The 12,718-nt window shown below is 54.6% G+C and overlaps 1 protein-coding gene across 5 annotated transcripts in view; it reads left to right on the plus strand.

Annotated features, from left to right (window-relative positions):
• The window catches only part of SMARCA4 (SWI/SNF related, matrix associated, actin dependent regulator of chromatin, subfamily a, member 4), a 90,557-nt gene extending 78,443 nt beyond the window's left edge, over positions 1-12,114 (plus strand). For 3 of the 5 annotated variants that reach the window (XM_049639849.1, XM_049639848.1, XM_049639851.1), the window contains 5 exons: positions 7,913-8,021; positions 8,496-8,597; positions 9,783-9,915; positions 10,060-10,202; positions 11,596-12,114. In XM_049639849.1, the coding sequence (XP_049495806.1) occupies positions 7,913-8,021; positions 8,496-8,597; positions 9,783-9,915; positions 10,060-10,202; positions 11,596-11,628 (520 nt within the window). In that variant the 3' untranslated portion in view covers positions 11,629-12,114. The remainder of the gene's footprint in view (positions 1-7,912; positions 8,022-8,495; positions 8,598-9,782; positions 9,916-10,059; positions 10,203-11,595) is intronic. The other 2 variants (XM_049639850.1, XM_049639852.1) reach the window with 1 other exon arrangement.
• Positions 12,115-12,718: the final 604 nt, after the last annotated feature.

Here is a 12,718-nt window from a genome sequence, read left to right on the forward strand (position 1 = left end):
TTTGTCTGGAGTCCAAGCTCAGAATGGGTGTGCCCCAGGAGAAGCCAGCCCTCTGCCCATGGGTCCAAGTCTGGGGTCAGCACTTCTATCTGGCCCCCAGCCCAGAGCCTGTCGTGAGAAACGCTGAGGTGAGATGTCTTCCGAAAAGTACTGATCCCCACATCAGGGCCCAGGCCAGGCTGCGGGCCCAGTGGGGGCTCTGAGCCACGGGAGGATCAGCCCAGGCAGCCCCGCCGCGTTGTGCCGAGTCTGCCGCGTGCAGTTGCACCTGCCCCATTTGTCATCCTGCCGATTCCGTCTGAGGCTTCACTCCCTGCTGGTGAGTGGTCAGAAATGGAGCACACCAAAGAAAAGAAAACGGCGCCGCGGTCTTAGAAGGCTCTTGAAACTAGAATTACAGGCGCGCCTGGGTGGCTCAGTCGGTTAAACGTCTGACTCTTGATGTCAGCTCCGGCCATGATCTCTCAACAGTGAGATCAAGCCCCAAGTCAGACTCTGTGCTGAGCACGGAGTCTGCTCGGAATTCTCTCTTTCTCCCTGTCTCTGTCCTATGTGGCTCGCATGTGCGCACGCATACATCGGTCTCTCTTTCTCTCTGAAAATAAACTTAAAAAAAAAAGTAGAGAGGCGCCTGGGTGGCTCAGTTGGTTAAGCGTCTGACTCTTTGTATTGGCTCAGGTCATGATCTTAGTTTGTGAGATCGAGCCCCACGTCAGGCTCCACTCTGACAGTGTGGAGCCTGCTTGGGATCCTCTCTCTCCCTCCCCGCCCCTCCCCCACGTGCGCACACACCACTCTCTCTCGGCACAAATAAACATTAAAATATTAAAAAAAAAAAAAAAAACTAGAATTACATATAAGCTCAAAAAAGGACAGGTACACTGGCCTCCAGAAATAAGTAGATCGGGGTGAACCAGTCCCACCCTCTGCTTCCCTCAGAATCCCGTGTCAGATCCTTCTTTCTTTTTTTTCTTTTTTTTTTTTTTACGTTTATCAGAGCGAGCTGAGGAAGAGCAGAGAGAGGGAGCGAGGGAGAATCCCAGGCAGGCTCCACACTGTCAGTATGGAGCCTGATGTGGGGCCTGTGTGAGATCCTTCTAAAGTGCTCATGCATTTCAGCAATGTGCTCCTTCTCTATGCAGGGAAAATAATAAAGAAATGGTCTTGGGGCGCCTGGGTGGCTCAGTCGGTTAAGCAGCTGACTTCAGCTCAGGTCACGATCTCGCGGTTTATGAGTCTGAGCCCAGCGTCCAGCTCCTTGCAGACAGCTCAGAGCCTGGAGCCCATTCCGTGTCCTCCCCTGCTTGCGCTCTGTCTCTGTCTCTTAAGAATGAATAGGTGTTAAAAAGAAAAAATTAAAAACGTGAGATACAGGTTTCATCAAACTATATTAAGAGACGTGTGCCGCCAGGTATGTCGTTGGCTCATTTGAAACTGTGGGCTCATCAGACACTTAATCAGCATCACAACCTACAGCCAGTCTTGGCCTTGGCACGTGCACCCTGAAATAAAGCTTCCCCCGGTTCTGGCTACTGGGAGAGCGTGGAGGGCACAGGACCGATGGCCTGTAGACCATTGTTCTCAGTGGACTCGTTGCTGAACATCATTTCCTTTCGTTGGTGCTGGAATCAGAATCGCTTGTGCGCCACGCGGCCCTAAGACCCAACGCTCAGGTTACCCTTTCGGGGGGTACACGCGGCAAGTGGAGGCTCTTCATAAACTTTCGTAGTGTGGCAACAGACTGAACCCAGAAAGCGACTCGACTGATCAAGTAAATGAATACGTTCAAATCATTCCACTTTCAGATTTTGCTTATGGAATACCTTTTTTTCCCTTAATGTTCATTTATTTATTTTGAAAGAGAGATCGAATTCCACGCAGGCTCGACACAGAGCCCAATATGGGGCTCAGTCTGAAGAACCATGAGATACGACCTGAGCCAAAACCAAAAGTCAGATGTTTAACCGACTGAGTCACCCAGGCGTCCCTGTGGAATACCTTCTGAATTGTCTACAATTCAGAATACCCATGAATTGTCAACAGCTAAATCAGTTCGGATTTTTTTTTTTTTTAATTAAAAAAAAAACTTTTTAAGGTGTATATATTGTGAGAGAAAGAACACTCACGAGCTGGGAAGGGGCAGAGAGAGAGAGAATCCCAAGCAGTCCCCGAGCTGTCTGTGCAGAGCCCAACGTGGGGCTTGAACTCACGAACCGGGAGACCATGGCCTGAGCCAGAAGCAAGAGTCGGACGCTCAAACAACAGTCACCCAGATGCCCCTGCAGCTAAATCAGTTTTGAAACACCTGAGCTCCTCTTATCCAGGACCTTGTAGGCTCGGTTAATTGATGGAGGGTCCAAAGAGAACATGGTCCCGGGGCTTAAAGATGTCACAGGAAAATGGTCTGAACTCGACTCTGGGAAGGCAGGCAGGGCTGAGGGACAGAGAGGGAGTACTTCCTGGCAGATCAGGACCACTTCTGTACTGGACTAGAAGGATCTACCTTGGGTACCACCTTTGGTTGATTGCTTGTGAAGTCTGGCCCACCAGCTGTATGTGTATCACCTGTGAATTAGGAATGCTATTTTTAGATGATTTGGGAAATTTCAAAAAAGAATATTATTCCATGACACACAATTCTATGAAATTCAAATTTCATCGTTCATAACAGAAGCGGTGGTGGAACACAGCCAAAGCTCACTTTTCTGCGTGTTGTCTGTGGCCACTTTTGTGCAACAGTGGCAGGAACTGAGTAGTTGTGACAGAGACGGCATGGCCCACAAAACCTAAAAGATTTATACCCAGTGGGTGGGTTGCAGAAAAAGTTTGCTGACCCATGATTTTGAGCAACGTATGGGAAAGGGTGGGAGAAGTCCCCGACTTAGTCCGGGGGGGGCGTGTGCCCAAGCCCTGCCTGCCACCAGCTCTCACAGCCTCTCTGGTGTTTCAGTCTGTTAGGGATATGGATGGATGATGTCTTTGATGCAGAGAGGTCGCGGTTCTATCCTTTTGGGGGGCAGTGGGGTTCCCGGTAGTTGCTGCCAGTCTTTTCCGGAACAGGGCGGTGTATAGATGACCGTGTTGGGGCGACGAAACACTCTTATTCCGAGCTGACCTTCGTCATAGCCGAGTTTGAACCCTGCTCCTCGGCCCTGAGGCTTTCACCCCAGTCTGTTTCTTTCATTCGGCTAACATTGAGTTCCTGCTGTGTACCAGGCTTCATTCCAGGTGCCAGAGATAGAGCAGCAAATAAAACGGCGAGGCCACTGCCCTCATGGCCCGTGTTCTAGTTCAGCGAGGACACAGACACACAGGATCTGGTAGGGTGGAATGACCACTGCTCCGGGTGACTGGCTTCATCTCTAATTCTGTAAAAGGGTTGAATTGTCCGGCGCGCCTGGGCGGCTCAGTCGGTTAAGCGTCTGACTCTTGGTTCGGCTCGGGTCATGATCTTGCAGTTCTGAGTTCGAGCCACACATCGGGCTCTGTGTTGACAGCGCAGAGCCTGCTTGGGATTCTCTCTCTCCCCCTCTCTCTGCCCCTCCCCTGCTCAATCTCTCTGTCTCTCTCAAAATAAACTTTAAAAAAAAAAAGAAGGAAAGAAAGAAAAACATTGAATTGTCAGCGTTTCTAGAAGAAGACGCAATACCTGTGTGACAGGGCAAGAGAAACACCAAGTGCAAAAGGAAGTATTGGTAAGTCGGAATTTGATTGAAAGTTAGGTCCATTCACCAAAAGACACCATCGAGAGAATGAGAAGACACGCCACAGACTGGAAAAGGTGTTTGCGGTGAACCTGTCCAGCAAAGGCCGCTCTGGGGGAGGAGAAAGACGTGAACAGGCAGTGCCGGAGAGAGGTTGCCGGTGACCGTTCCGCCCATGAAAGGGTGCCCGGCCTCACTGCCCGTCAAGGGACCGTGAGTTGAAACCACAGGGAGAGGGGCGCCTGGGTGGCGCAGTCGGTTAAGCGTCTGACTTCAGCCAGGTCACGATCTCGCGGTCCGTGAGTTCGAGCCCCGCGTCAGGCTCTGGGCTGATGGCTCGGAGCCTGGAGCCTGTTTCCGATTCTGTGTCTCCCTCTCTCTCTCTGCCCCTCCCCCGTTCATGCTCTGTCTCTCTCTGTCCCAAAAATAAATAAAAAACGTTGAAAAAAAAAATTAAAAAAAAAAAAAACCACAGGGAGATACCGGTTCACAGCCGGGTTGTAGAAGAGCCACGCCAAGGAGGGCTGACCGTGAGCGCAGCAGATGGGATGAGAACAGCCCATCTGCTGCTGAAAAAGGCAGCGGGGGGCCCGTCCCCCCACCCGTATCTCCTGAAGCTGAACGCCCCCTACCCTGCTGTCAGGCACTTCCGGCTCCAGGCGTATTCCCCAAAGAAGTGCAAGGCAGACACTCGGACGTGAGTATCTGCAGCCACCTGCTTCATGATCCCCAGAACCGCCACCGCCCAGGTCCCGGCCAGCAGCACATAGACAGGCGGACCGTGTGGCACGTGCCAGAGGGACAAATCTGACAGCGATGAGGGAGGCGGCCAGAACTGGGAGCTTACCATGCGAGATCCCGTAACAGCAAGTTCAAGAAGAGGTCAAGCCCACCCAGGTCCCAAGGGTCTGGCAGCCTGGCACACCTGAAGATCTGTGCCTCTGTCTTACGTCTCCATCATTCTTTTCCTTTTTTTTTTTTTTTAGTTTATTTATTTTGGGAGGGAGAGTGGGGGAGGGGTGGAGAGAGAGAATCCAAGCAGGCTCCTCGCTGCCAGCACAGAGCCCCATGCAGGATTCGAACCCACGAACTGCGAGATCATGACCCGAGCTGAAATCAGAGTCGGATGCTTAAACGACTGAGCCACCCAGGCGCCCCTCCGTCATTCTTTTTTATTACACTATGTGAGGGGACCTGGGTGTGGGTCAGAGAACTGAGGGCTGCAGCTGGGTCTCCCTGGGAGCGGTGGCTTTGATGATTCTGAGGAGGTTGAGAGAAAGACGCTGATGTTAGAGGCCACAGACAGCCCACACTGGAGGGACAAGCTGCCACCAGAAGGACTTTGGGTTTTATGCTCGGGGAGGTAGGCAGCCGTGACTTGTCTACCTCTAATGCAGACGTGAGGAAGGCTCTTGGCCCCAAGCCTGCCGCCGCAGTCATGGTGGCAGGGCAGGGGTCTCCAGAGGACTCCTGAGGATAAAAAATGACATCTCGGGGCTTTGTGGATTTCCAAAAGGTCTTTACTATTCGAGAGAGGGTGGCTTTAAAAGTCCCCCGTCGTCCTGGTGCGCTGTCCCTCTGTCACATGCTCCCAATCCCAGGCCATCCGCACTCAGAGCTCACTGCACCAGAGAAACGTTAGGCAGGGTGGCCAAGCGGACCTTTATCCTCAGTGACGCCATTATTCTAGAGGTTTGTAAGACAGCCCCGTTGCTCGCTGTCCTTTCCTTTCTCCAGCAGTTTCTTAGCCCAGCGGAGGAGAGAGGGTTTTATTACAAAACTTTTTTGCACTGTATTCCAGCGCTAGAGTCCTGCTTCGTGAGCTCCTTCGAGGGCCGCGCGCGTGTCAAGGCTCAGCCACCATCCTGGATGCCACCAGTGAGCACGTGTGGCCGACGGAGCCCAGCCCTCACGCCCCGTGCGGCAGTCTCCACACCCAGTAGCGCGCTGCAGAGTGAATCTTGCGGGTCAATTGGCGTCTCTAAAAAGTGAAATGGAGAAAACCTCAGTCTGTCTCACTGAGGAAGGGAGTCCCTTGTGCGAGAGAAACGCCGTTAGTGTGTCTGACCGTTCTGTCAGCATGAGGAGGAGGAGCTCTTAGGAGGTTACGGGGGAGATCGCGGGATGCGTGCAGGTTGGTGGGCGGTGGGCTGCGGCTCAGGTCTGCCTGGCCCAAGGAGAGCGCCCAGGGCCTCCTGATACCTCCTGGCGTTTTTGGAGTTGATGCGAACAAGCTCCCGTTCTCTGTGGCCAAACCACCCCCGGCCATTTCCAGGAGAGGGGAAGCCTGCGACTCCAGGCAGGGGCCCACGGCCTGGGAACGACGGCCCGCGGGTGGCTTGCCCTCCCCTATCTGTGACCCGCTGGACCCAGTATGGGGTAGGACGTGGCTAAACGCTCAGCCCGGAAGGAAGGGGGAGGCTGGCACTCGCTGAGCGCAGGCATCCCCGCTTGGCACAACCTGAAGGACGGGCTGGAAGGCGGAGGCCCGAGGCGGGCTGCGTCTGGGCACGGCTTGCCGAACCTCCCACCTCCACGTGCTCGTTGCAGCAGTTGGAATAACAGTTTAGGGAGAACGTGTATGTCAAGTGCCCAGCCCAGAGCAAGGACCAAATGTCCGGTGTCTAGAGTACAAAAGGTGCAGGGACTGGATTCCAGCTCCTGTCTGTCGGGCCTGCACCTCGGGAGACCTCAGCCGCGGGAGGCGGGCCAGGGCACTCATGAGGCACAGGAACCCCAAATGGGCAAAAAGCTTCCAGAATCCCGGCCTCAGGGAGGCTGTCTTGGCAAAGCTGCTGCTTTTCTTTTTTTTTTAACGTTAGATTTATTTTTGAGCGAGAGAGCCAGAGTGTGGGTGGGGGAGGGGCAGAGAGAAGGAGACACAGAGTCTGAAGCAGGCTTCAGGTTCTGAGTTGTCAGCACAGAGCCCGACGCGGGGCTCGAACTCACAGACCGCGAGATCATGACCTGAGCTGAAGTCGGACGTCCAACCAACTGAGTCCCCCAGGCACCCCAAACAAAGCCACTGCTCAACGCAGTTGTGATGTTGGGAGCATCCAGCAGCAAAACTCAAAACGCAATCGTGCTGGTACTACTGACTTCCAGAATAGTAAACAAAAAGGAGAACGGGGTGCGTTCAGTATGTGCAGACAGCAGGCTGGAGAGGGTGGGCTGCTCTGTCCTTCTAGAACTCTCTTGAAAAGAAGAGAGGAAGTGCTCATGAGGAGGCCACAGTTGCCAGGAGCCAAAGGGCCTCAGCCTGCCGGCAGCACTGAGACCCGGTCGTCCATCTCACAGAGGTGACTTTGAAAAAGCCAAGTTGCTAAGCAGTTGGAAAGGAGCCCAGGCCAGGGGCCAGACGCTTGGGCTGTGGGACCCAGATGAAACCACAGCCAGCGTGTGTGGGGTCCTAGGTGATGAGAGAGGACCTGCAGAGCAGGGCCTCGACCAGGTCACCGGCTCCCTGGGTCCCACGAGGCAGGGTCCCTGTCCTCCAGGGCTGACAGAGCAGAAGGGGAGACTGAGCTCCTGAGAGTTGACTTCTCCCATCTGCCAGTCCTTGACGTGCCTGCTCCCTCCCTCCTCAGGCAGGCCCCAGGAGTGCTGTCCCTCCGAGCTCCTGTCCCCAGACAGAGCCAGGCGTGGGCATGGCACAGCCTGGTGGCCGAGTGCATGGCTCCCCCAAAGGCGAGGCCCAGGAGACCAGTGTGAGACCCCACCACGCCTCAGGGCCGCTCGGGACGCGGCTTTCCTCTGCTCCCCTGTGGAAAACCAGCGCTTTCCCAATAGCAAGCACCAGTAAACTGCTTTTGTCTTCTGTTAGCGTCTTTCCAGGGGGCATCTTTCTCTTCCACGGGTTTTTGCTAAATTCTCTGAAGTTCACTGCAACATAAGCAGATTTTTGTATCATACATAATTATAATTGTGATTCTGCCTCTTTCGAGTGCCAAGGCTTTTACGGTATTTGGCGACATTCCCTCCAGGGGCAGGGAGGATTGGGGTGAGGGCAGAGGCTGGATTCAGATGCATCCCCGGCCTCTCTGTGCATGGTCGCCTCTCGAGAGAATGTTTCAGAACTCACAGGAAATCACTCCTGCACGCATCGACCCTCTCACCCTTTTTGTCCTCAAACAATGGGCGCTGGCCAAGTGGGGGCTCTCCCAGCAGGCGGGGCCTGTGAGTGACGCCCGCTGTGTCCCGCCTTGCAGTAGTAGTGGACGTCAGCTCAGCGAGGTGTTCATCCAGCTGCCGTCCCGCAAGGAACTGCCCGAGTACTACGAGCTCATCCGCAAGCCTGTGGACTTCAAGAAGATAAAGGTAACCCTGGCGTGGGATGTGGGAACTGGGGTTTCTCTGCAGGGATGTGCCTACATTAGTGTTTGGGGGTCTGACCCGGTACCTTCCATGGGCACCCCCCTCTGGGAGCTACGAGGAGTGTGTGAGACATGACCAGGAGCAAACTGGGCAGAACCCAGACCGTCTGACCGGGGACCCAGTCACGGGCTCTTGGGGTTCCTCGTGGCCTCAAGAGACCTGTAGTGCAGGTTGGGGGAGAGGGTCCCACGGTAGTGTCGGTGGGCAGCCAGCGTTTGAGGCTCCTTCGGGATCACCCACGGCCTGGGCTTTGGCCAGGCAGCTCTTGTGTTCAGTGGGCCTGAGCGTCCAAGTCTAAACAGAGTCACCCGGAAGACTGGGCCGTGACCGCGTGAGGCAGAGGGACTCCCGGCCCCAGGGTCCCTGGGCACAAGGCAGATTCCCAAGGTAAGGCTGCTTCTCGAACCCTGCCCGCAGGAGCGCATCCGCAACCACAAGTATCGCAGCCTCAATGACCTGGAGAAGGACGTCATGCTGCTGTGCCAGAACGCTCAGACCTTCAACCTGGAGGGCTCCCTGGTGAGGAGGCGCCTGGGGCCGAGGGCAGCCGCTCCTAGCTTTGGCCACCTTCACAGCTAGGCCCCAAGCCAGCCTGCCCCTCACTCCATTTTGAATTGACTGATTTAAAAAAAAAAAAAAAAAAAAAAAAAAAATTCCTGGGGAGCCTGGGTGGGTCAGTCAGTTAAACGTCCGACTCTTGATCTGGGCTCAGGTCTTGATCTCACAGTTTGTGAGTAAGAGCCCCACATTGGGCTCTGTGCTGACAGCATGGAGACTGCTTGGTATTCTCTTTCTCCCTCTTTCTCTGCCCTTCTTTGACTTGTGCGCGTGAGCTCGCTCTCTCTCTCTCTCTCTCTCTCTTGCTCTCAAAATAAATAAAAACTTTTAAAAAATTCCCAACAACTTTGAATATTTTGCCAATTATAAAAGCAATGTAGGGGTGCTTGGGTGGCTCAATCATTTAAGCGTCCAACTCTGGATTTTGGCTCAGGTCACGATCTCATAGTTTTTGAGTTCGAGCCCCAAGTCGGGCTCTGCCCTGACAGTGTGGAGCCTACTTATGATTCATTCTCTCTCTCTCTCTCTCTGCCCCTCCCCTGCTCTTGCACTCTCTCTCTCTCAAAATAAATAAACGTTTAAAAAAAAAAAAAAAGGCAATGTATTCCTTACTAAAAGGGGCAAAGAGAATAACAAGCAGATCGGAGGAAATAAACTCAGTCCCATCCATCCAGGATGACCCTATGAGCAATCCAGTGTACACGTTAAATTTTATTTTGAATTCGCTAGGGACTCCCTTGAAAGGAATTGTGTAGATACGTTCTTTCCTGCAGTGAGGTTAACATACACATACAACCTCACGTTAGCAAACTATTCCTAAGTGTGTCTAGGGTACATGCCTCCTGGAAAAGGGATTTTACACTCCTCTAAGTTTGGGGGAAACACTGCCTTAGACAAGGGACATGTGTTTCCAGCGACTTGAAAAGCAAATGCTCTCTGGGATTCTTCAGAGGGAGGAAGGAACCCGTAGCCGTTCCTAAACTAACACACCCACCCTGTTCTCTGGGGCCATTTCATAAGCCTCCTGTCTCTCAGGAACTGATCGGGAAAGGGTTACTGAGATGACACTCTACCCTGTACAGGCTGTCCTTGCCAGAGGGCAGGGCCCGTGGCCCCAGCTCACTCAAACCCCGCGTCTCCTTCCAGATCTACGAAGATTCCATCGTCCTACAGTCGGTGTTCACCAGTGTGCGGCAGAAAATTGAAAAAGAGGACGACAGCGAGGGCGAGGAGAGCGAGGAGGAGGAGGAGGGCGAGGAGGAAGGCTCCGAGTCTGAGTGTGAGTCCCCGCGGTGGGTGCTGTGGCAAGCCCACGTCGCAGCCAGGCAGCCCCCGGCCACCCCTGGCTCGGCTCGCCGTTCTCTCCCCAGCTCACGTCTGTCTTTCTTTCCCCCCCCGCTTTCTGGTCCCCCCCCCCCCCCAGCCCGCTCTGTCAAAGTGAAGATCAAGCTCGGCCGGAAGGAGAAGGCACAGGATAGGCTGAAGGGGGGCCGACGGCGACCGAGCCGCGGATCCCGGGCCAAGCCGGTGGTGAGCGATGATGACAGTGAAGAGGAGCAGGAGGAGGTGAGCCCCCGGAGCCCCGGCCTGAGCAGGAGCAGGTAGCCAGTGGCAGTTGGGTCTTGGGAGATGCGTCCCCATGCCAGATCCAAGACCTCTGGCACGGCCTTGGGAGGGTCAGTGCTCTAATAGCCCTCCCCACGGATGGGAAGGCTGAGGCTTAGGATCGTACATGGCACATAGCTCGAGACCCAAGTCTGTGCGACTTGGGCAGCGTTGCCTCTCCAGGACACCGGGGCCGCCATGCTGAGGCCAGCGGTGCCGGGTTTGTATCGGGGGCGGGGTCAGGAGACGCTGGGGTTGAAGATGCCACCAGACTGTCCCCCGTCTGTCTCTCTGAGCAGACACAGCACCCTCGGTAGCGGAGGCTTTCGGCAGGCCCTTGCCCTGTGTAATCTATGGGGAACACCCCGAGGCCTCCGCTCGTGGCTCCGTTCCGGCCTATGTAGGATGATCTCCCAAGAATGGTAGTGGATAAAAACAAAAACAAAAATGCCATGATCTGAAATTACAAGACCCGTGAGCGCTGCCGCGAGTGGAATGTCGGTGCCGCGTTCCCTCTGCATTGGGGAGAAGCTACGGGAGCATCCAGCCCACGGTGGGCATTTTTGTGGGCATGGGGGGGTGGCAGACCCACACGCTGGGTTCAGATACCCTTTGCCCTCTGGCTGTGGCCGGGATGTTCGGCCCTTCCCCGCACTGGGACCTGGGATGTTCGCTTCACTTTTGAGCCTCAGTTTCCACTTTCACAAAGCGGGGAGGTCAGGAGGATTACGTGGTGCTTGGCCCAGCGAAACCGCCTCAGGGCCCTTTTCATCGTTGCTATTTTTCTCATGCCATTTTCAAGGATAGCAGCAAAAACTGCTACCTCGGAGTAAATCTGACTGTAGACATACATGATGACCTTATGAGGAGGACATTAGTGGTGTCCTGAACATGGAGGGCTGGCCTGTGTTTCTGGAGAAGAGGGTCTGGGCTGTGAAGCTCCCCATCTGCCCAGCCGGATCCAGCAAAGCGTTTTGTGGCCCTTGCCAAGCTGTTTAAACCGTTCACACAGAAGAGCAGACCTCTTACGTAACCAAGGTGGTTTTGATGCCACAGGTCGGGGGCACAGGGATAGGCACACGGTGGTGGGAGGAAGCAGAGAAGGCCCAGCGAGCCTCCCAGATCTCGAGGAAGAGTCGATGGAGGCGCGGGGGCCAGTCCTTGGGAGCAAATGACATTGAGATTTGGCCGTGGCAGTGGGGGTGAAGCCAAAGGCTGCCCCGCCTCTGGCCTCACACCCAGCCAAGGCTGTTCAGTTCCCGAACGTGCTTAGAGCCCAGGTAGGCCCCGGGGAGGGGACGGGTGCCCTCGGCTGCAGGGCTGACTTGTGCTCTCTCCTCCTGTCCCCCTCCAGGACCGCTCAGGAAGTGGCAGCGAGGAAGACTGAGTCCCAACATTCCAGAGTCTCGACCCCGGGCCCCTGGTTCCAGAGCCGAGGCGGCGTAGCCCTTAGCAGTAACGGGTAGCAGCAGATGTAGTTTCAGACTTGGGGGAAACTGTATAAACGAAAATCTTCCATATTTATACGACAGAGAAGATGTAGGACTGTTTGTGTCTGGCCCCGTCCCGGCATCAGTAGCGTTTGTAACAGCATTAACTGTTTAAAACAAGAAAAAAAAAAAAAAAGAATTATGAATTGGGGAACACGCGACACCTGGTTGTCTTTCCTTTCCCGGCAGTACTGTTGCGGCCGCAGTTTGGAATCACTGTAGTTTAAGCCGTGGATGCATGTTTTTGTAGCCGTCCACTCCTTGTACTGTATTTTATCGGACAGGTCAGACTCGCCGGGGCCGGGGTCCGCAGGCCCGGCGGGGGTATGTCAGTGTCACTGGATGTCAAACAGTAATAAATTAAACAGATGAGAAAACTCACAGCCTTGCCTTCCGGTGGACTGCATGGTGGTGAATGCCTTGGGGGCGTGGGGGGGGTGGGAGGGCGCCTCGCCTCGGCCAGGGCCCTGTCCTCCCATCACCAGATCCCACAGGACCCACTCCACAGGGAGGACACCGAGGCCCAAGCGGAGGAGAAGGACTTGCGCAGTCCTCATACCATCAGATCTGCAGCTCAGGCTCCCGGAGCAGACAGCTCAGGGCCTTCCCTCCCCGCCTGCAGCCAAGGTGGGGCCGGCAAGACAGCCATGTAAACGGGCAGGTGCCACACAGAGGCCCGGGCTGTTACCTGGGAAGTCCAGGGCATTGTGGGAGCCCAGATCATCAAAGAGAGCTCCCAAGTCCAGAACTTACGTTGTTCTTTTCTATGCTTTTTGTCTCTTGATTAAGATCCTCTCTTCATGAGTCATTGCCATCGCATTTGCCTCTCGTTCTTCAAACACTGTTCCCTTCAGTTCCTTGAACATGTTTATAATGGCTGCTTTGAAGCCCAACATCTGGACGCCCTCAGAGAAACGTTCTGTTGACCATTTTCCTCAGTGTAAGTCATGGGATTTTTTTTGTTGTTGTTCAAAATGGACATTTTAT

The sequence above is a fragment of the Panthera uncia genome, chromosome A2, assembly GCF_023721935.1.
Source record: "Panthera uncia isolate 11264 chromosome A2, Puncia_PCG_1.0, whole genome shotgun sequence".
NCBI classification, from domain to species: domain Eukaryota; kingdom Metazoa; phylum Chordata; class Mammalia; order Carnivora; family Felidae; genus Panthera; species Panthera uncia.